The following is a 22,249-nucleotide window of genomic DNA, read 5'->3' on the forward strand; positions in this document are numbered from 1 at the left end:
CCTTGACCGGCAAACCCTTTAACTTAAAATGTTTTGAAGACAAATATAAAATTTGTAGCCAGAGACAACTGAATGAAAATATGTATTGCACGCATGTACTGTGATGCTAACTGAACATTTTGAGGCACATAGACCAACCAAAACTTTCTTCAAATGGCTAGATTTAGTCTTGAAATTAGGTCACTATACGCGCTGACTTCATTACGTTGAACACTGTTCTAAACAGTGTGTTTACCGCACTACTTGCGACCATTCACAAAAATACTTTGCTACACTAGATCTGTATTAGCTATATTCATAAACACTCTGATTATCTGGAATGTAATTGATTTGTGTTGTTTAAAGTCTGTCAGCTGCACTTCAGGTGATTCATTAAATCTGTAATAAGGTCACAGCAAGATGTGATGGCCTTGACCAGAAAATCCATAATTAGGCCTGGAAGATATTTCTAAATCCTGAACAACAACACATATTTCATTAGGTCGTGGTAACTGCGTATAATCATGTTATTGTAACTTCCGAAAGATATTTTATAATGTGGGAAATACAGTAAGACCGTTCTCGTTTCAAATCATATTTTGCTGTGATACTAAAAAGCACAAAAAAATGAATGTTGAATTGACAGTCCTCAGAAGTTTAGAAACATGTACATCTGCTTTTACCCATCAGCCAAGGAAGGTCCTGTTCTTCCAGATAGTGCTCTAGTAACTGATTGTGACTATAAACGACTGATTCAACAACATACTTAACATGATCATATATATGACTGGCTGGCACAATCTCATAACAAAAGTTCAAAAGGAGACCAGTCCAATCCAATCACAGCACCAGACCAGTTGCTGCATGCTTGCATCTACCATTCGGACACCAGGCCACATCACAAAAAATTGTAATGGAGATTTGTAGCAGAGACGTATGGCTCTGAATAAGTGTGATGTGGAGAGGGGAAGGGTCGGAGGGAGGGGGGGGGTGTGGGCGTTGATTTATTCATCACTCTCACGAGACATCAAAGGACAATGGAAAAGGAGGGGTAATGAGAGTTTGGGGGTAGGGGTGGGGGACGGTTTCTTGAGATGAAAATCCCACATGCATGTCATCGGATGTGTGGTTATAAGAGTCACAAAGTACATACTGTACACTTTGTAAAACCAAATAAACAATTTTGATAGTATCAGCTTGACTGAAAAACTAGAACATCATGCTGGTATCACAAAGTTACAGAAAAACCCTTCTCGACTGGTTGGGTTGTCTCTTTCCAACTGGGCAATGTTTAGTCTTTGTAACAGTCCCTGCGGTATGTACACAAGGATGTGCACTTTAAGTTGGGCTTGCAGCATTTGCACCTTTCTCTGCACACCACTGTGCAGGAGCAGTGAATCAATTCACATCAAGTTTCTTGAGCTTTTGTAGAATGGTCCACAAAGGTCGCCATGTTTTTCCCTCTCCTTTTAGCAATCCCCACTGTTCTACCTCCAGATGAAAGCACTCTCTCGGATAAGCTGTTCTCTTTGTGTGTTTTCTTTTCTTTAGGGAGGAGAGGCTGTCTGACCATGCTGACGACACGCAGATTGCTCAATCAAACAACAGGGCAATAAACTGCTCAACGATGTACTCAGCGACTTAGTCTGGTTATCCATTATCATCAGGAAAGCAGTAGTTTGCTTACACAGTCCATGTGTTCCATGCTTTTCTTTTGCCTCTGCTAACAACCAAAGCCATGGTTTATGCGCGAATCATGCTGAACAACAACAAAATCAAAAGTAACAAAGAGAAGGGAGTGGGGAGTTAACAGTACTGATATAAATCTGTTTGTTTTTGTTTGTTTGTTGTTGGTTTTTTTCACCATCTGATACCAGTGTTTTTCGAACCGAAGTTGTGTTTTGTAAACGAAACGATTCTATCTTCAACAGCCCACATCCATCTTTATTTCATTGTTTTAAAATCATTATTTAGATCTGTCTTGGTTTCAAACTTCATGTTTGTCGCGACTTTCTGGCTTTACTAACTTGTAACAACAAGAGAGGCAAGGCCTTCAAGACTCACTTGTGATACACTTAAAAAAAATCTAATCGTTAAAATGTGTTCTGTATTTGTTATTATAAAGCTTTGGGTTATAAAAAAAAAAGAAGTCCTGACGGCAGATTCGAACCCCGCGTGTTCGGGTGAGAAGAAACTGTCTTACCCAATACACTATCGTGGCTCCTTAACTGACGTTCAAAAATTTTAAAGGGCGATAAATCGATTGCGGTGTTCGCAGTGAGAACGCTGTTTAAATCATATTATTCTGGTGTATCTTGGGCATCCAAAAAATCTTTAAGGGCAATTAAAAATTATTTTTAAGTCCGCGGTAAAGGAGGCGTGGTTATCGCCGCAATCACACTGCAACATTTAGCCGTTTTCTCTGGATCTAGATAGATGTACATGCTTAGTTACATCCGCCGGGAATGTACGACAGGGTGGATTCAATTTCCCTTTTATGCTCATTATAGTTTTATACTTTTAAAGTTGATATGAAAATTGAGTATTTTGTTAAACTAATAACATGTAGAGCCAAGTACAAGTACTTCTAAACGTCGTATGAAGTGAAAAGGGCGTAATTTTGATAAAAGTCAAGACTGGAAATTTTTACGTTTCATCAAGGGTATTAACTCTCATGGTTTATTATTTTAACAGTGAATTCCGACTGATTTTGTTGATATTTTTATGCAGTTTGGGGCATAATCCAGTAAGTGATGAGGCGTTCACAAATCTTTCTTTGAATAAATGTTTAACGGTCTCCTTCTCCAACTTTCCATTTCATGTTATCGTGTATTGTCGATTGAATATAGGATTGAACGGGCAGGTCAACAACTTGAAACAAAATGGCGACCTTCGCGTTCGCGAGGAATATGAGCACGCGTTTTGAATATGTATAAATATGTGTACGCAACTGATTTTTGCCCATGGCCTTCAGGGCTCAGCCAATAGATCTATAAGTCCACTTGTAGTATTGATTTTAGTATTTTCCGAAAAAGACCACTTGGGCGAATGAACATAGTGAAAGCCATGTACACTGAGAGTAAAACACAAGTTTTTTATGTATTGAGTATAATTTCAAAATGTAATGTTTAAGATGAGAAAGATCAGTTTAAAGTAAATCAATCCCCCTAGCACTGAATATACAGATTAATTTCCCTTTTCTACTATCTGCAGCAAAGACATGCACCAGAAATATAACTTCCATGCTTAACAAAAGAAGTTCCTGTTTGAACAAAAAATGATAAAAATGACTGCTCTTGTTGTTGTCAGAATATCAGATCAAAGTGCCAAGTTTAGAGAATAAAAAAAATATATATAACTGTAAATCCAGTTTGCATATAATTTGGCTTCTTTTTATATCTTTTTGTGCCCATCCTAGAGGTGCAATATTGTTTTAAACAAGATGACTGGAAAGCACTGATTTTTTCCTATTTTTATGCCAAATTTAGTGTCAACTGACAAAGTATTTGCAAAGAAAATGGCAATGTTCAAGTTTACCACGGACACACACACACACACACACTGACAACCGAACACCGGGTTAAAACATAGACTCACTTTGTTTACACAAGTGAGTCAAAAATGCCAAAAGCAAATTCTGGTGAAATATTTTAGGCAGTCACTCTGGGCAGGTTCATTTCTTTCGACAATTTGGGACTAGCGGATCAAATGCGCATTTATTCTCCGAACAATGCAATATTTTCTTGTGTTCGGAAGCGTGCGAATTTGTCCACGGCCCTAAGAGTGTGTGTTTGTGTGTGTGTGCTTGCGCACTCACTATGTTTTTCACATTTTAGGGAAAATGCGTGCGTGCGCAAGCGCGCGCGCACACACACACACACACACACTTTAATACCACTCACATACACAAACATATACACAGAAACGTTCGTATACAGCACACGTACACGTGGGGACACATACACACACACATATACACACGGGCACATATGCACACGTGCACATGCGAGCATGCACAAAACACACAAACGCGCACACATATGCACTTGCGCGCGCGCACACACGCACACACATACATACACACGCACGCACTCTCTCAACTACTTTCACACACGATCTCCATCCTTGTCAAGACGCTGGAGTAGTTGGTAATGCTGCATACAAACACATCACTTCAGGCGTTACTTCAGTGGATTTGCGCTTCCAGGCCATAGAGACTAATAATTGTGTCATATCGAAATCTAAAGTTTACTTAATTCTTAATCGTCTGACACCACATACATGTTCAGGAAAATTCTTGTTTTAAAGTTTCAGTCAGACAAATATGTAGGTTTTTCCATTTGGTTGAATAATCTATATTGCATGACGTCACTGCCCCACTTGCCATACTTGCCTTCGATTGAGTAGTGCAGAGAGAAAATACGAATTTTCCTGTGCCTTCTTCATATAGTCACAGGTACACAAATATGTGTTGTTGTTTTTTCATGAGCCCATTTCTCCATTTCCACTCCTCAGGCACACAAACTTTGAAAAGAAAAAAAAGACATTCTGTTTTTTGTTGTTGTTTTTTTTTTGTGTGTTTGTTTGTTGTTGTTTTTTTTTTTAAATCTGTGATTTTTTTTAAAACTTGTAGAAAGTATTCAAATGCAAGAAAGAACAATATCAGAAGTTAAAATGCTTTAAATAAGACTTACATATACACTTTGCAGTATCTCTTGACTAACATTAAATGATCCAAGCTTCCTCAGCAGGTACAAATGTTGAGCCTTTTTGACAATCGTATCTATGTGCTCAACAAAAGAAAGCTTGTTGTCAGCTACTGTTTAACTAAATATTCTATATTTAAAACATGACACAAATTCCACATTATCACTGTTTAATGTTACAGGAACAAAAACCGTTATCCGTCTTTCTTCCATCTACTACCACTTTTGCGTTTCCTTTCTAAATAGCTGTCTTTACACCATCCATTAAGAATTGAAATCTGAGTAAAATATGTAAAGTCCCACCAGAGCAAGATCGTCTGCAAATTAAAAAAAAAAAGTAAAAATATTATCAGTGTACATGGAAAATAGTGTGAGAGACAGGACCACCCCTGTGGAGCCCCTGTGTTGAGCACGATCTCAGCAGACAGGCAACCATTGGCAGTAACACGCTGCGGTATGTCCTTTGAAATATCATAAATCAGAGAAAACACCAGAATTTACATTCATTCCTATCAAGCGTTGGAGAAGTACATGGGGTTCAGTGGTATCAATAGTGCTTGAGAAACCTTCAAACAGAATCCTAACGTAGGCCTTTGAATCTTGAAGTGCTGAGAGATCATCTTCAACGCACCTTTTAGTTTTATTGGCGAACTGGAAAGGATTTAAAAGACTAGTTATATCATTCAGCAAACGCTGGCGAACTAATTTTTCCATGCACTTTGGAGCTATGGATGTTAAAGCAACGGGGTGAAAATATTCAGTTGGCTGAGTTTGACTCTTTAGGCATTGGAATAATTATCGATGTTTTCTATGATCGAGGTGTACAATGGCAGTTCAAGTGGTACTAGAAGATTAAAGTGGAGATGCCCCCACGCTCATACGCACAAGATTTCAACACTCGGCTTTTTAAACCATCAGGACCTGGACTTATGTGCGAGTTCAGTCTACAGAAGATCCCCACAACATCATTATCTTTTATTTCAAACTGTTCTGGTGCAGTCGACTGACAAAACCTCACAATGATAGCTAGAATCCCTCACATCAAAAGGTCCATAAACCTGGTTGAACTCGTTAGCGGCAGCAAGTGGATCTACTGAGTTAACATTCTGCCTTCTTACGTTCTGACCCATCGTAGTTTTAAGACCATTCCAAGCTTCCCTGATTTAATCTTTTCTTCCACTTTGTTTTTGTACTGTACTGTAAGTTAGCTAGCCTTGCCTGTCGCCTGAGGTTCTTTTTCTTGTCCCTGTATTCATCCTGTTTACCCTGCCGGAAAGCCCATTTCATTTGGTTAAAATGTATTTTAACCCTTTTGGTGACCCAGGGTTTATTATTAGGGTACACCCGTACTTGTTTTGTTGTTTTGTTTCTTCAACACGATCGGGTGTCCACAGTTTGCAGTATGTGAGCGGTTTCTCAGGTTTTACCTTTTGTTTACATTTTGGCAGAAGATGTATCGCATTGTGATCTGAACGTCCTAAGAGTGCTCTGCAGAGACAATTGTATGCGTTATCAATATTGCCATAACAGAAGTCTATAAAACGGTTAAGTTGAGTACGGCATGTACCTCTACGTGACATTCTCTTCCCTACTTTTTCTCTTTTTTTTTTCATTTTGCTTTGCAGTACATCCTCAACCGGACTGGTCTTTGGAAACTGAACCATCTGTATATATGACAATATCATCTTTTGTATTGTTTTCTTCTTCGTGTAGCTTCACTTCTGCATCACACACACACACACACACATACAAAATCATCATCACCATCATTAACTTTATAAGGTAAACACCCAGTTGTACTGACAACATTCGCGCATTCGCTTCCACACACACACGCACACACACACACACACACACACACACACACACACACTGCTTTTGAGGTGTTTGTTTTTTCGGTTAATGCCAAAAGCTGTCATCCGACATGAAAATGCTTCATTGTTTTGTTTTGTTCTTTGTTGTTACTGCTGCTGCTGCTGCTGTTACTGTTGTAGTTGTTTATCTGTCTGTGCAATTATCCTTGCCACAAATCGGGGCAATAATTATTGATCTTCATCTCTGTTTTTTGTTCTACATGTGATATATTAGTGAAAATATGTTAAATTAAATAAATAGCAAATACTGAATTGCTGGATCCCCGTTGCGTAATTTGATCGGCGTGTTCCTGTAGCGTGACCTGGGCTACAAGTAACCTATCACTGTACTGGTTTTCTTTTTAAATTGTTGATTAATGTCATTAAGTTGACAGGAAGTTGCTTGCACTGTTCTAAATGATTGATATGTCTTCCTTTGTGTCAGCAAATGTGTCTACAATTTCTGTTTAGAGATAATAAAGTATTACTGTATCTTGTATGTAGGCTGTGGCACGTAGATATCATTACATAAAAGCATGCTCGTCAGTATGTTTGTGATTTTACATCTTTCTACTCAAGGAAAAAGAAGAAAGAAAGACAGAAAATGCCAAAAGGTGACTGTGCGTGGGCGTGTGGTGTGTGGGCGTGCGTGTGTGGGTGGGTGGTTGCGTTCGTCTGTGTGCTTGAGAGAGAGAGAGGGGGGGGGGGGGTGGAGGAGAGAGTATGCCAATTAATAATTAATAAATTACGAATAGAAGAATAATAATGCATGGGAGAGAGAGATCGGGAGTCGGAGAAGTTCTGTTACATGAATACTTCCCAGATGAAGCAGATCACTGAAATTCTGAACCCATCACAGATTGTAACGACTGAGAAACGTCAGGATAAGAAATCTGCAATGTTTCCACGCAAGTTAAAATATCCTCTTTTTCTTGCCGGTTTCGATGCTGTTGTAGTGTTTGTTTCGGTTAATACCAAAAGTAGTCATCCGACATCATGTATATGCTTCGTTGTTTTGTTTGTTTGTTGTTGTTGTTATTGCTGCTGTTGCTGTTACTGAAGCTGTTTATTTATTTGTGTAATCACCCTCGCCACAAATAAGGGTGACCTGATAATTTTGATTGATTTTCATCTTTTTTTGTTTCATATTGTTCTAAATGTAATAAATCATAGCAGATCTAAAAATGGAAACATTGGGGCTTACCACTGACGTGAATCTTGTAGTTTCTGTCTTGGCTGTCAAAGCTGAAACACACACACACACACACACACACACACACACACACTCATACACACAGAGATACACACACACACACACACACACACACACACACACACACACACACACACACACATTATCTGTTTCTTTGATGTCTCAGTTTGGGACCCCATGATACAGACAATAAACAGTTTTACAAAGAACCGGCTGATGCGGAGTAGCTTTGTCCTCAGCAAGAGACTCATCCGACAATATTAGAAGTCCTCCGGAAGGAAACAAAGCCACTGCTTCCCTTGCGCATGTCAGACCCGTGGGCATCAGAGCAGTCCGACAGTGTGTACCTCTGTCTCATACATCACTTCAGGGAACAGGCAGGCTGCCACGGCTCGACAGCTCTCACACTGGCTGTGATAAAAGAAAGACGCCCACGTGAAGCATGTATCCATGTCTACACTGACGAGTTACCCATCAGTGCTCTGGCAAATGGAGTTGCTGGCATCCATGATAAGTTCTCTGGAGAAAAGACAGTTACTGCAAATGTCGCCAAAGGTATGCACTGTGCAACTTACATTGGAGAGATAGAAGCACTCATGTAAACCGCTTCTGTGGTTCAGGGCTCCAGATACTTATGCCATCAAGTGGTCTTCCTCTCAGATGCCCTCTCTGTACTCTAGGCCCTGAAGAATGACGAGCTCCCCGACCTGACAAAAGCCTGAAACAGGTCACAGCATCCAGAAAAGCAATCCTCCACTGGATCCCAGCCCACTGTGGAGTCGGATGAGCTGACAAACGCTGGAGTCAAGAAAGACCAAGCAGATTTAAGCGTCATAAGAGGAGTATCTCTCCTGAAGCCAAAGGTAGAAAAAAAAACGACCACCACCATTTGTTCAGATAGCAGCATAAGCCTGCCCTTGTGGTCAAGAAGACTTGAAAACTGACCATGTTCTTCAGAGATGCCCTCTTCATTAAGAAGAATGACGGGTGATATGGCCAGATACAGCTCCAGTGAGGACCAAGCTCTGAGGTAGCCAGGAAGACCTAGAGAAGACAACTCTATTCGTCACCAGATACATACTGACAGCCAGAGACTTAATTAATCAAACATACAAAGAAAATAATTAAAAAGCGCTTTTAACAATGCCACACTTACCCATCCGAATCCAGGGCGACGACTTGGATGATGTAGTCTCCTTTGTCCCTGTCCCTGGTCCTCCATTCCAGCCGGGAGGTCACCACGCGCTCTGTCAAGCGCTGGGGGTCAGGATGAGGGGTGGGGGCCGTGAGGAAGTGTTGGGGGATGGAAATCACGTGGAAGGCTGTGACTTGCCTGTTGATTAGTTCGATCAAACAAAAAAAAATCCCATTGTGTGTGTGTGTGTGTGTGTGTGTGTGTGTGTGTGTGTGCCAGCCATTAATGTTCTTGTGTAACAATAGTATGCAGAACGGGGAAAAACTGCGATTACTGAACAACAGGTTGATAGGAAACCACACGCTGTAAACGATGCTTTGACAGTATGTTCGGTACTTAAGTTTGCTAAATCACAACGTACCGTAGTGACTGATAAATATTTACCACAACATTTGAAAAGTAAATAATTAACAATCATAACATGTTCAACAATCATGTACAGTTAATCGACATACACAAAACAGTCTCAACATGCTCAATAATCTTCGTGATTAATCAAGTCATGAGAGCGTTCCATTTGCGTTTTGTTTCAGCAAATGTGTTGTAGCGTATATGGATCTGTCTGCACGCTCTGACACCTCCTTGAAACTGAAATTGAAACTGAGTGTTCCATGGCTGCATCGCTTCGAAATTTCCCTTAATGGCGTGGTCCACTATCGGACACTCTCTTTCGACTGCCACACAACACAGTATGTTCCATAAGCAACCGGCAGAAAGTTACTTCACCCCTCAGGAGAATATGATGTCTCACTGACCTCTAATGCGTTCTACTGCTCATCCGACAGAGGTGTCAGACGCCTGTGTTCAAAAGTGTTGAGTTCTGTGATCATGTCTTATGATCGCCGCCTTTAGCTCAACTGAATCAATTAACAGATCAACTCCTAGTTCGCCTCATACCAAAACGACGTCAAGATTGACCACTGTACCAAGTTTGAGATTTATGGTTTCAGAAATATGGAAGCGCGCTGCGTTCGAGTGCAACAAGGTAGACAAACAGGCAGACAGAGGAACAGATAGAAATATGGGTGTTGATGACATTTACTCCTTTTCCACAGGAGGTATGGGAAAGGAAATAAGTTAGGTCAACCCTCATGACTCACGTGCTGACCGGAGTGTTGTCATCGGGTTTAGCAGCCAATGGGATGGACAGAACGGAGCCAGCGTACACCGTGTACACGTGTTGGCTGACCGGCGTGGGGGACACGAACTCCGGCACTGTCATGTTGGCAACCACCCACACCATGAACTGGACACGTCAATGGGTTTCTATTATTGACGCTATGTAACTCTTCAATGTTTTCAGTGATCAATAAATTGTATCATGAACTGAACACAATCAGTATTGTTGATATTTAATTACATCTTGAACTGAACAAAGTAAACAGTTACAAAGGACACGAGTATCTTGAACTGAATACATGGATGAATGCAGTAAACAGTTACATCCTGAAATGAACGTGTCAACGGTTACGATTGATTTGCAAACTGACCACGAACTAAACATGTCATTAGTTGCGTAATCAGTCATCATCTGTATCATGAACTGTGTGCAGATGTGGTGGTAAAATGGTTAGAGCGCTGATTACTCGCCCGAGTTTCCTGAGTTTGACCCCCGTCTTACCTGGTGGGTTAGCGGTTGAGATTTTTCCTATCTCCCAAGTCAACATATGTGCAGACCAGTGCCTGAACCCCCTGAACACGCAGAAGATCCAATACGCACGTTAAAGATACTGTTATCCATGTCAGTGTTCGATGGATTAAGAAAACGAGAACATACCCAGCTAATCCCCGAAAATGGTGTATGGCTGCCTACAAGCGCTTAAATTTGTCTCTGCACAAGATTCAGCGCTATATAAATACTATTATTATTATTATTATTACATGGCGGGATAAACTAACAAAACGGCCACACACGTAAAATATTACATGTCTATGTGAGTGTGTCTGTGTCTGATGACTGAAACCTGACTGAATGACACAGGAAACGAATGATGATCGCCTAAAGGCAGCTGTCAGTCGGCTCTACTCATGTATGCTGCCTGTTATGCAAATGATTCCGTGTTTGTAAAGCGCTTAGAGCTTGGTCTCTGACCGAGGATGGGCGCTGTATATATCCATATCATACCAATGGTCGATATTTCCAACGAGATGGGCTACTTGAAGTAACAGAGTAACATAACACACACACACACACACACACACACACACACACACACACACACACACTTTCATCTCACATCGAGAATGGAGGAACTGAGTGCGTGGGCATCGTAGGCTGTGAGGGAACGGGTACCCATGGTGATGGGGTTACGGGTGAAGTCCTCAAGAACCAAGGCCACCACCCCCCAGGAGCTGTCTTGAAAGCCATCACTGGACATGGCTGTCACCGTCACCACACAACCCTGTGCACAAGTTACGTGTGAATGCGCTTCATAACCATGCGGATGTATAAGTGCATCTGTGTGTGTGTGTGTGTGTGTGTGTGTGTGTGTGTGTGAGAGAGAGAGAGAGAGAGAGAGAGAGAGAGAGAGAGAGAATAACTATGATAAGAATAATCTTATTCAGTCTTAGCAGGCATTTTGGCCCATATTGACAAGGATGAATGCATGAACAGACATCTAAGTATAGATAAACATTTAGCAAATACACAACGTACTTAAGTATTATCATCATATTTGCATGCTTTCTGCTACATACAATGCGGTTTCAACAGCAAGGTTGCTTTTGAATTTTCACAAGTTACTGTACTTTAAGCGTTAATGGAAAACGGTAGTAGCAGAGTGGTCGCAATTCCATCCTCAAAACCATATACTTTGGGCAGACAAAAAGAAAATGCACTGGATTTTCTACATTTCTGTCGCATTGTTTGCAATGTGAATCAGCCTTAACTGGTCAAAACGTGGGATACGATTCTGGGGAGTCGTTTACATCTCAGCAGACACACTGCACGTGTGTGGGTGATGAGGTCTAAACTTGTGATATGATTTGCCCTTATGACCTCCGGGTGGCATACAATGTAATCTTCCTCACAGGAAAAAGTTGACGGTCTCAACCTACTCAAGAAATATTCCCTAGTTAAACAAACATCGCCCGGATTTTGCGTTGCCCAAGCATAACCAAATTCGTACTTACATCATACAAGTGCTACTTCTGACGCCCAATTCTTTCGACATGAACGTGCAACATGTCATAGCATTGTTTAGAGTATCTGTGGTTTTACAGGTCGAGAGTGAGTGTCAGTAACAATCAGAAGTCTAGCATATTTTCCTAGTGCGACGCTGTTTTTCACATCCCTGCCAACATTCAGTGTAATTTTACATATTTTAACCTTTACCCTCTCGATGTTTATAAAATTCCCAGATTTCAGTATCGTCTAACAGCATGCGCTTTACTCCTGTATATATATATTTATATATATATATTTTTTTTTTTTTTTTTTTTTTTTTTACCATATCAACTGGAAGCATTTTCAGTTTATTATAACCTTTCGATCCCCGCAAGCTTTACTCGAAAGGACGTCTGCACATATGGTCCATTTCAATTAAGCTAAAAAGATTCCTCCAAGATAGTTATAATAGGATTTGACCTTCAGCTCGGTGCCATCAAAGATCCATTTTTCACTTCTGTTAGTAAAATCACCATTTTTGAAAACTACCACTTTGGTCTTGTCCGATACAGAGTAAGAGACAACAGCAATGTCATCAGCGCACATCAGAAGAAATAAACCAAAATGGGTCCACAAGAATATCAATACCTCGTGCCTCACAGTTAATTAACTCCACTTGTAAATCAGATACGAATACAGAGAAAATGAGAGCACTTAGTACACAGCCTTGCCTTCCACCCGACATGCTTTCAAAATATTCTGTAATCTTATCCCAAATGATAATTGCAGCCTTTACACTTTCATACATTCTACGTAATGTGTGAATCATTTTACCATGTAATCATTTGGAAAGTAATAAAGATATTTAATTCTGTATACACAGTCACACGCTTTTGAAAATTCAATGAAAAGTGAGTAGAAACGACCTCTGTTTTTGTTTTTTTGTTTTGTTTTTGTTTTTGTTTGGTTTTGTTTGTTTGGTTTTGTTTTGTTGTTGTTGTTTTTTTTCCAAACATTTTTATTGAGACAAAGGTTTAATACCAACTACATATTTCACATTAGGAAGGCACAACAATATAGCGTTCCGAACATCAACCATTCCACATCAAACATCACATCGGCAGAACAGCAAATATCAATTCAAACACTGATCTGTGTGATATTATAACACGAATTGCAAAGAAACTGTAGTAATGACAATATACTATCTGTTCACACATTGATTCCACCGGTACTGTTAAACCCAGTTCATATCAAAGTAATATAGGTTTAATTATACATAATACAAATCTTAATCTTGTACGATATATATATGTATGGTGCCCATTTCTGCACAAATTTGTTATATTCCATTGATATTCTAAAAAAAACATACTTATCAATTTCGTATGCCTTTTTAAGATCTTGTATGAACATTTGTATTGTTGGATTTAGTATTACTTTATTGATTCTACATTTGTATATATAGAATGTGGCTATCATTAACATATGTGAGAAGCAACCACCAGTTTTTGTTTTATTGTCGCACCCAGAGCACCAACACATAGTTAAGATCAAATCTACCACAGTTTGGACACTTTTCTTTAAAGTATCGTACAAACTCTGTCCAAAACACTTGCACATGATTACATTCCCATAGACAGTGTAGGATTGTGTCTTTTTTATCTTTACAAAAATTACATTTGTTGCCTGTTAACACTCCCATATTCCTCAACATAAAATTTGTCAAAGGGACACGATAATTAATCTTAATCTGAAACCATTTTAATTTTATTTCTTGTATCTTTCGTGTATTCAAAAAATATTCTTCCATTCAAATTGTTTTTCAAAACAATGATTCCAGTTTTTACAAGCATTTGGTAGTACTGGCTTCCCAATAAATATATCATAAAACGAATGTGTTCTCTTTGGAGCTTTTATCATAATTCTATAAGCTTTATTGTAATCCACTCTATTCTGATTGTTACTTAATACAATATTCTTTTCTCTTAAGAAGCTTCTAACTGAGTTTATCATACCAAAGTATTCCATAATTGGAAATGGTTTATGATCGATATCTTAAAATTCACGAAAATTAAAAAATATTCCATTTTCTTTCACAAGGTCTTTTACATAATAGACATTACTTCTAACTCAATCTTCGAAATACAAAACTTGGCCCAGAATCTTAAATTTGTTATTGAAAAACAATGGTTCCATCAAAATGTCTTGCTCATCATGTACATCCACGGTGTCAAAATATTCTGAATAACTGTGAAAAACTTCTTTCCAAAAAAGGTTTAACATTCGCCCTCTAATTTTCAGTGTTATTGGGCCATATTCCTGTAGCATTCCAACCTCTGGACATTCTTTTAACAATATATTTTTTCCATTTTGGACTAAATGACTGATTACAGATTTTTTTCAACCATATGAGTTTCAGGGATTTTATAAATGATGGGATGTGTGGAATATTTATAGCTCTATTTTGGATACTATGCGCTGCTATTGATCTTTTAACTTTATCGCTTTTTTTTTTTGTCCCATACAAAATCAAAACACATTTTTTGCAATTTTTTTATACTGTCGTCTGGTGGATTTGGAAGCATAATCCATAAATATGTTAACTTAGATAATATAAGTGACTTAAGAATAGCTACTCTTCCTAGTGGTGTAACAGATCTGTTCATCCATAAATTAAATAGCTTTTTTGTCTCATTGAACTCGTCTGTTAATCTAATTCTGCCATTTTAAGTAGGTCGTTAGTAAACCACAGCCCAGGATTTTGATTTTGTGGTGGATTCCAGTTCATTTTCAAATTCTGTAGACACTACTATTAAATTTACATCCCAGCCATACGTTACATGTTGTTACATAATTTAATTTCAATCCTGAGATTGCTTCAATCATAAGGTTTATTGTCACCTTCTAGAAAGTCAGAAGTGTCCTCAGCGAACTGGCTTATTTTACATTCTGTCTCTGCAATCCTAATACCTTTTATATTGTTATCCTCACGGACTTTACAGGCCATTATTTCTGCACTCAAAATAAATGAATAGGGTGAGACTGGATCTCCTTGTCTACAACCACGTTCAATCTTAATACTTCCAGAAGCGTTTCCGTTAACTATTACTGTAGATTTTATATGGGTGTAAAATGCTTCTAATCAACGACAAATATCATTACCAAAACCAAATTGTTTTAAAACTTTATGCATATATTTCTAGCTAACTGAATCAAATGTTTTTTCATAATCTATTGAAGCAAGTAGTCCTGGGAGATTTTTCTCTTTCAAATAGTAAATAATATAAAGAAGCCTTAAATTATCCCCAATGTATCGTCCTGCAACAAACCTGTTTGGTCTTCATTAATGAGTTTATCTAAAACAGTTTTAATCCTAATGGCGATACACGAAGAGCCTATTTTGTAAGCCACATTCAAGAGTGATATATATATACGACGCCATTTTCTAAGATATTCTCTTGTTTTATCTCCTTTTGGCAGGCAGATTATAATACCTTCTCTCTGTGTAACTGACATCTTTTTTTTTCAGATTCTTGGTTTGAGGTACGTACAACTAAAACACCAAGCTGTTTAAAATAAATAAATAAATTAAAAAAATTAAAAAAAGAAGTCCCCTGTTATTCCGTCTGATCCTGGGCTTTTACCATTCTTCATTTTCGTAAGTGCTTGTGTTGCTTCTCCCAGTGTTATTGCCCCTTTTATTGCGTTTGCTTCAGTCTCTATTAATTTAGGTGAAAAACTAACATACCCGTCTAATTTGATATCTTTTACTTCACGTTCCTGATATAAATTCTGATCATGTTCTTTTGTTTCGTTTAACATTTTTTTAGAACTGACTAAGCGCGTTGGGTTACGCTGCTGGTCAGGCATCTGCTTGGCAGATGTGGTGTAGCGTATATGGATTTGTCCGAACGCAGTGACGCCTCCTTGAGCTACTGAAACTGAAACTTAACATGTCTTCTGTCTTATCTAAAGTTTTTTCCATTCTTAGACACAAGTTTAAACATCTGTTTACTAACATAATGCCTTTTCTCAAGATTACAAAAATATTTTGTCACTTTTTCCCTTCTGCCACCCATCTAGCTTTATTTCTTATCAATATTCTTTGTACTTTTGTTTTTCTAAGATCAACAAGACTATCCTTTTAATCCTGAATTTGCTGTAACTCTTCCTGTGATTTACTTATTTATTTTTTTCCAAAACTCAATTTCCTCCTCTAATTGTTTTTCGGTTTGTTTATCTCTTTTCTTTTTTCTAGAACTATATTCCATTGATGTTTTTTTCTTATTTCCATAAAAAGAAACGACCTCTGTTTGTTTAATTACTTCTGCACCCGTACATGCAGATCTAAAATGCTGTCTGATGTGCTGCAACCTTTCCGGAAACCAGTTTGGGCTTCAGGAATAATACTATTTTGATAGCAGAAAGACATAGTCTCTTACTGATAGCTGTTTGTATGTTTTGTTTACAACATTTAGCACGAAAATACTCCTTTAATCAATCGCACAACATCGACTGCCCTTTTTATACAGTGGGAAAATAACTTTTTGTCCAACTTTCTGGGTAGATGCAACTATCAAAAACCTTACTGAATAGAGGGTGTACAGATTTGAAAAGTACAATTCGTCCCAAAGATCTGAAGGAAAACAATCTGGACCAGGAGATCTACCCTTTTTATGTTTCTGTGTGTGTGTGTGTGTGTGTACGCGCGTGCTGCGTGCGCGCGCGTGTGTGTGTGTGTGAGAGAGAGAGAGAGAGAGAGTGTGTGTGTGTGTGTGTGTGTGTGTGTATGTGTGTGTGCGTGTGTGTGTGTGTGTGTGTGTGTGTGTGTGTGTTTGCAGGGATGAAGGAGCTTTACCTTTGTAACTGACACATTTCTGATGTGACCAATACCCTCCACCTCCACGTTGTCTGCCATCCTGCATTCCACCAGGTCGCCATCTTTATCAGTTGATGTCAATCGTATTTCTGTCACGTTGTCTAACAACACCCTTCATGGGAAAAAAAAATTAAAAAATGAATGCCTGTAGTGTAGCCTAACATCGACAGAAAATACTGAGAAAATACTTTCTGATTCACAAATATGAAGACGAAAGTATACAAACTTCCTTATGGTTTGTCAACTTTAGATGAATTCTTCAAAAAACCAAAAACAAACATACTCAATAAAACAGAAAACATCCAGTCTTCGCAAACGTGAGAAATAACTAGCTTCTTGAACAGTCACAGAATCCTCTCTGACTAAGAGGCGATAGTTTTCAAAGTTGCCAGGAAAAGAAGCAGGAGTGGGGTACTTGTTACGCATATGGTTTCATCTTTCCAAAACAAACCTGTATACTGGCTGATAAAGGACCAAAGGACTGCTGTTAGGTAGGTGTGTGTCGCTACGAACGTCGGGGTGAATTTTCGTTTGCAGGCGAAAACCACTGCCAACGTCGCCTTGCGATGACTGGAAGCTTGACTGTGGGTCATTCAGGTCGAAGTTCCTTGACTTCGAGAAGTGTAATCTGAAACACAGACCCCCCTCACATGCACAGACACACAGACAGACAGACAGACAGACACACTCACACACACGCACACACACACACACATACACACACACACAAAAAAACAAAAAAACATACACACTCATGCACAAACAACATGCATGAACACATGCACGGTCGCATAAATGCATGCACGCAAACATTCTTACATGCATAGACACACATGCACGTGGGCCCAAACAGAAAATGAAACCATGCTTAAGTGCGGGGGTATAAACGTATAGTATCTTTCATGAATGTGTGCATTTTACCAAGTATAATCTTGACAGGGGGTTGAAATTTTCCATGACTTGAGAATGCGTCGGACCAAACGTTTCATGCAAATCCTTCATGCAAAGGATCTGACACTGGAGATCAAACCTTCAAATGACAAGACAATCTTATTTCCATTGGCCTCCGGACCACAGAAACAAAAAGAACAATGCAAAATGAATATGAAAGAAGACGAAAACCTGAAAAAGCCATGTATGCAAGAATACAACATTTCCAAAAGATACAGTTCTTCAGATGTCTTGTATTTCTCAGCTAAAACTATCAAATGAGAAAAAGAGGGGGCTAGAGGTGTATAACGATTTTCTCGAAACCAACGTGATAAGGGTTTCTGTCACTCACACGATATCTGTGTATTTCTGAGCTGGGTCGATCTCTAACTCCGTGTGGGCAATCTCCAGTTCCCACTGCAAGTTGGTGCTCACTGCCGCCACACGACCTGAGGTAAAAACAGAAGAAATGTGGTGCTTCACCGTGAAAATACAGTCTCTGTCTCAGTTTCTCCCCTCTCTCTCTATCACGCACATATCCTGTCTCCTATCTTAAGTCTATTCTAGAAAAACTAGATCTAAATATAAAAAAATATTACTGTAAAAAGAAGTCCATTGCAATTCAAAAGGGACGCAGGTCATGATGAAAAGCGTCCTTCTGAGCAACCGAAAATAAGATATCCGTCTTTTGTTTGTTGTTCACTACCACTTCCCCCACTCTCCCCATGCCGATTATCCCGACAGCAACACGAATGGTCATTTTCCGTAGTGCCAGCATCAGCTGTCCATAAGAAACTAGCAATGTTAGGTTGTCATGAGGTCACACACCTGAGAAGACATATGTAACAAACATCGTTTTACAGCGTAAAATATTGAATAAACAAATGAATACGGAAATGATAAACCAGTACGCACTAATTCACCAATAAATAAATGATAAACCAAGACGCCTAATTTGCACCAGTTTGACAAAGCACAGTATATGACACCAAAAAATAAATAGAATAACAAATAATATCGGTCATGTATACCTATGTTTTAACAAAAGTCAAATAATTATAACAACAACAACAACAAAACAACAACAACAATAATAATAATAATAATAATAATAATAATTTCATATTGTACCAACCACCTTTTCCAGAAGAACAAAAACATCGTATCAGAGAAAAAAAACAACACAAAAACATCGTATTAGAGCACACACACACAAAAAGTCATGCAGCAGACCTTGTATGTTGCTGTTGACGATATCGGTGATGTCTGCTATCGTGATGGTGCTGGAGGCAGAAGAGCCGGTTCCACCCTTGGGGCCTTGGACGCCTGTCTCCGTGCTCCAGTTGCCAAAGATGGTGGGGTCTCCCGTGCTGTTGATCCTGTGCAGTCGCCGGTCGTGCGTGGGTTTGTCCACGTCACCCTCGTTACATCCAGGTCCGCAGGGTCCGTGACCCAGAACCCAGCCCGTGATCACTGTCACGTACACCTGCACGTATGCGCACGCACACAAAAACACGCTGACGCACGAGCGCACGTACACACGCATATACCTACGTACTTAGACACACACACACACATACACACATGTATGGTTGCGCGCGCATTTTGGGCACCTTAATTTTTTTTATTTTTTTTTTTTAAATACAAATATTAGAATCTTCTGGATTTGGACTCAAATTTCAGCCAACATTTACTATTTTTCTGAAAATTTGAAGTTTAGAATAGGGGAAGGAAACATATGTAAATAACAATCTGTTATTATTATTATTATTATCATTATTATTATTCTGGTTTCTAGATATTCTTTATAGAATTTCAAGCTTTTTGGATCAATCTGTACTTTGGAGTATTTCTTGGAAAGCTTGGAAAATACTCTGATGTAGAGTTTGTCCCAAAACATTTTGGATAGAAATGATAGAGTTTACACTCCATGGTTGACCCATCAGACCAGCTCGTCAGTTTAGAGAAAAGACAAAGAAACAATTTCTAACTTACTTCCTATTGTATGGGTACCTATATTCTTTCCGTGTATTTGTGGTCTTGGAACGCCCGATTTCCACCCAATGTAATATAACACAATCCTATTATGGTTAATTTGAATTTTGTGATGATGATGAGATGATGATGATGTTGATGATGATTACGAGGAAGATGATAAACATAGACAAACAAACAGACAAATAAAGAAACACAACAGACACAAAGAGAGGAGATAGGCGAAATGGAGTGATGGTAGAAAGTGTACATTTTTCAACAAAAACTTACATGGGATTTGACATCACATAAAATACGTGTAATTTCATGCAATTAAGAAACTAACATGGGATTTCACATATTACAAAACTAACATGTATTTTCATTATTGCTAAAAATTCAATGCACACATTGAATGACATTGTAGTCAATGACTTACAAATCAGCATGAATGTCCGGAATTTTAAAATATCTTTTTTGCTGATGATTAATGCAAAATATTAACCCTTCTGTCCCATTCCACTTCGGCATTAGAAATCTCACCGTAATTATTTAATCCATCGTTCATTTCGCAGATTACTTTAAACTGTTTATTGTTTGTTTGTCTTTTGTTCTGCCTCCCTTTTTTTTCTTTTCTTTTTTTTCTTTCTTTCTTTCTTTTCTTAAAATTCACATTTGTACACACGCGCGCGCGCCCGCGGGACACAGGAACAGACAACCGAACAGCGGGGTATAATATAGACTCACTTTGTTTACACAAATGAGTCAAAAATCTAACACGGGGTTTATTATCATAACAAAATTAACGCGGGCCTACCCTGTATGTCTGCCTCCCGTTTCCTCCCATGTCCAGAAAATAAAAGCTGATGGTGCCTCCGTTGAAGCTGCTATTGTCGCCACAGACATCATTCACCATTGCGACGAGCAGCCACAGTGACGTCATCACCAGGGGACAGAACTTCTTCCGTTGTCTGCTGGCCATGTTGGATATCCACCAAATCAAGTCTGATGCGAAGCACAGTGGACGGTAACTAAAATAAAATGAAATAAAATAAAATAACATACAAATACATAACATAACATAACATAACATAACATAACATAACATAACATAACATAAAACAAATGAATAGTTTAAGCTAAAAAAAAAATTTCAGCTAGTGGCATCTGTTCTCTTTTCTCTTCTTTTTTTCCTCCTTTTTCCCCGGCACGTATACGCTACGTATACAGATATTCCGCAGACAGAATGAAAAATGGAAGATATTCCACAAGAACAATTGAAAGATTGTTCACTTATACAAATCCAGTTTAGGCTGGTTTTATTCTGTTCTGCAAACCAGACAAGGCGCGATAAAAACTGTTAATACCAACGTCAGACAAGTACAGTAACGTTGGATGTTATGGCGCTGTGTGGATAAAGTTGTAGGAAGCGAGGGTAACGGGTGCCATTCACGTAGGCAACGGATCGGGATTTTTTTAAACTGCTTTGAATGGTAGTCTGGCTGCTGAACTTTCGGATGATACCTTGGATGTACAGAGTATGTTGTTCTTGTTTTCTAAAAAAACACACACAAAAACAAACAAACAAATAAACAAACCGTACGCTATTCCTACACACTTAACCTACCTACCAAGTACAACTCTGCTCCTATCTTCCGCACTGTAAAAAATTTACATGTTTCCAATCCTCTGTCCTATCTCATAAAAAATCCTCAACAACTGTCAACCCGCCGTCTGTGGACAGCAGTTTAAATGCCTGCCAGTGAGCAGTGATAAGGAACATAAGTGTAAGACACGCAGTAAGGTGTCAGTGGTTTATTCATCGAGTTGCTGCTGTTCTGCTCCCGTGTCCGGTCCCCACCCTGTTGCGGTATGTATTGTCGCCCGGCGACAACTCATGCAGCCCTCACTGCACGGTTTGTCACCCCTCTGCTCTGGTGCTGTTTTGAGGAGTGAGTGAGGAGTTGTGACGTAACTTTTACGACCCAGCGTAGAGTCATTGAAGGGCTGTACTGTGCCGTCGCAAATAAGATAACACACTTACACATATACAGACACACACACGACACACACAGATTACGCAGCTGCTCCATTGACTTCCGAAAAGCATTTGATACTGTGTGGCATGATGGATTACTGTTAAAATTACAACAACAAAAAACCAGGAATAGTAGGGCATTGCTTTAATATCACAAAGGCTATGTATGATAATGCTATGATATATACGCAAACAATTCATAGCCTTTCTCGAGAAATCCCCTTTAAAAGGGGAGTCCTACAAGGTAATACACTCAGTCCTCCACTTTTCAATATTTGTATAAATGATATCATTAACTATGTACAAGATCCAGACTCTCCAAAAATCGACGAGTCAAGCCCATCACAAGTACCATGCTTACTATATGCTGATG

General features: G+C 38.9%; 1 protein-coding gene across 3 annotated transcripts in view; it reads right to left on the minus strand.

Annotated features, from left to right (window-relative positions):
• LOC143280810 (uncharacterized) overlaps positions 1-21,606 on the minus strand; it is a 231,135-nt gene extending 209,529 nt beyond the window's left edge. For 2 of the 3 annotated variants that reach the window (XM_076585503.1, XM_076585501.1), the window contains exons 1-10: positions 21,470-21,606; positions 20,656-20,869; positions 19,098-19,350; positions 18,217-18,313; positions 17,386-17,562; positions 16,914-17,046; positions 11,184-11,348; positions 10,047-10,192; positions 8,908-9,084; positions 7,743-7,783 (exon numbers count right to left, since the gene is read on the minus strand). In XM_076585503.1, coding sequence (XP_076441618.1) covers positions 7,743-7,783; positions 8,908-9,084; positions 10,047-10,192; positions 11,184-11,348; positions 16,914-17,046; positions 17,386-17,562; positions 18,217-18,313; positions 19,098-19,350; positions 20,656-20,820 — 1,354 coding nt within the window. In that variant the 5' untranslated portion in view covers positions 20,821-20,869; positions 21,470-21,606. Of the gene's footprint in view, positions 1-7,742; positions 7,784-8,907; positions 9,085-10,046; positions 10,193-11,183; positions 11,349-16,913; positions 17,047-17,385; positions 17,563-18,216; positions 18,314-19,097; positions 19,351-20,655; positions 20,870-21,465 lie in introns of all 3 variants that reach the window. The other variant, XM_076585502.1, reaches the window with a different exon arrangement.
• Between the last annotated feature and the right edge of the window lie 643 nt (positions 21,607-22,249).

Source organism: Babylonia areolata, chromosome 4 (assembly GCF_041734735.1).
Source record: "Babylonia areolata isolate BAREFJ2019XMU chromosome 4, ASM4173473v1, whole genome shotgun sequence".
Taxonomy (NCBI): Eukaryota; Metazoa; Mollusca; class Gastropoda; order Neogastropoda; family Buccinidae; genus Babylonia; species Babylonia areolata.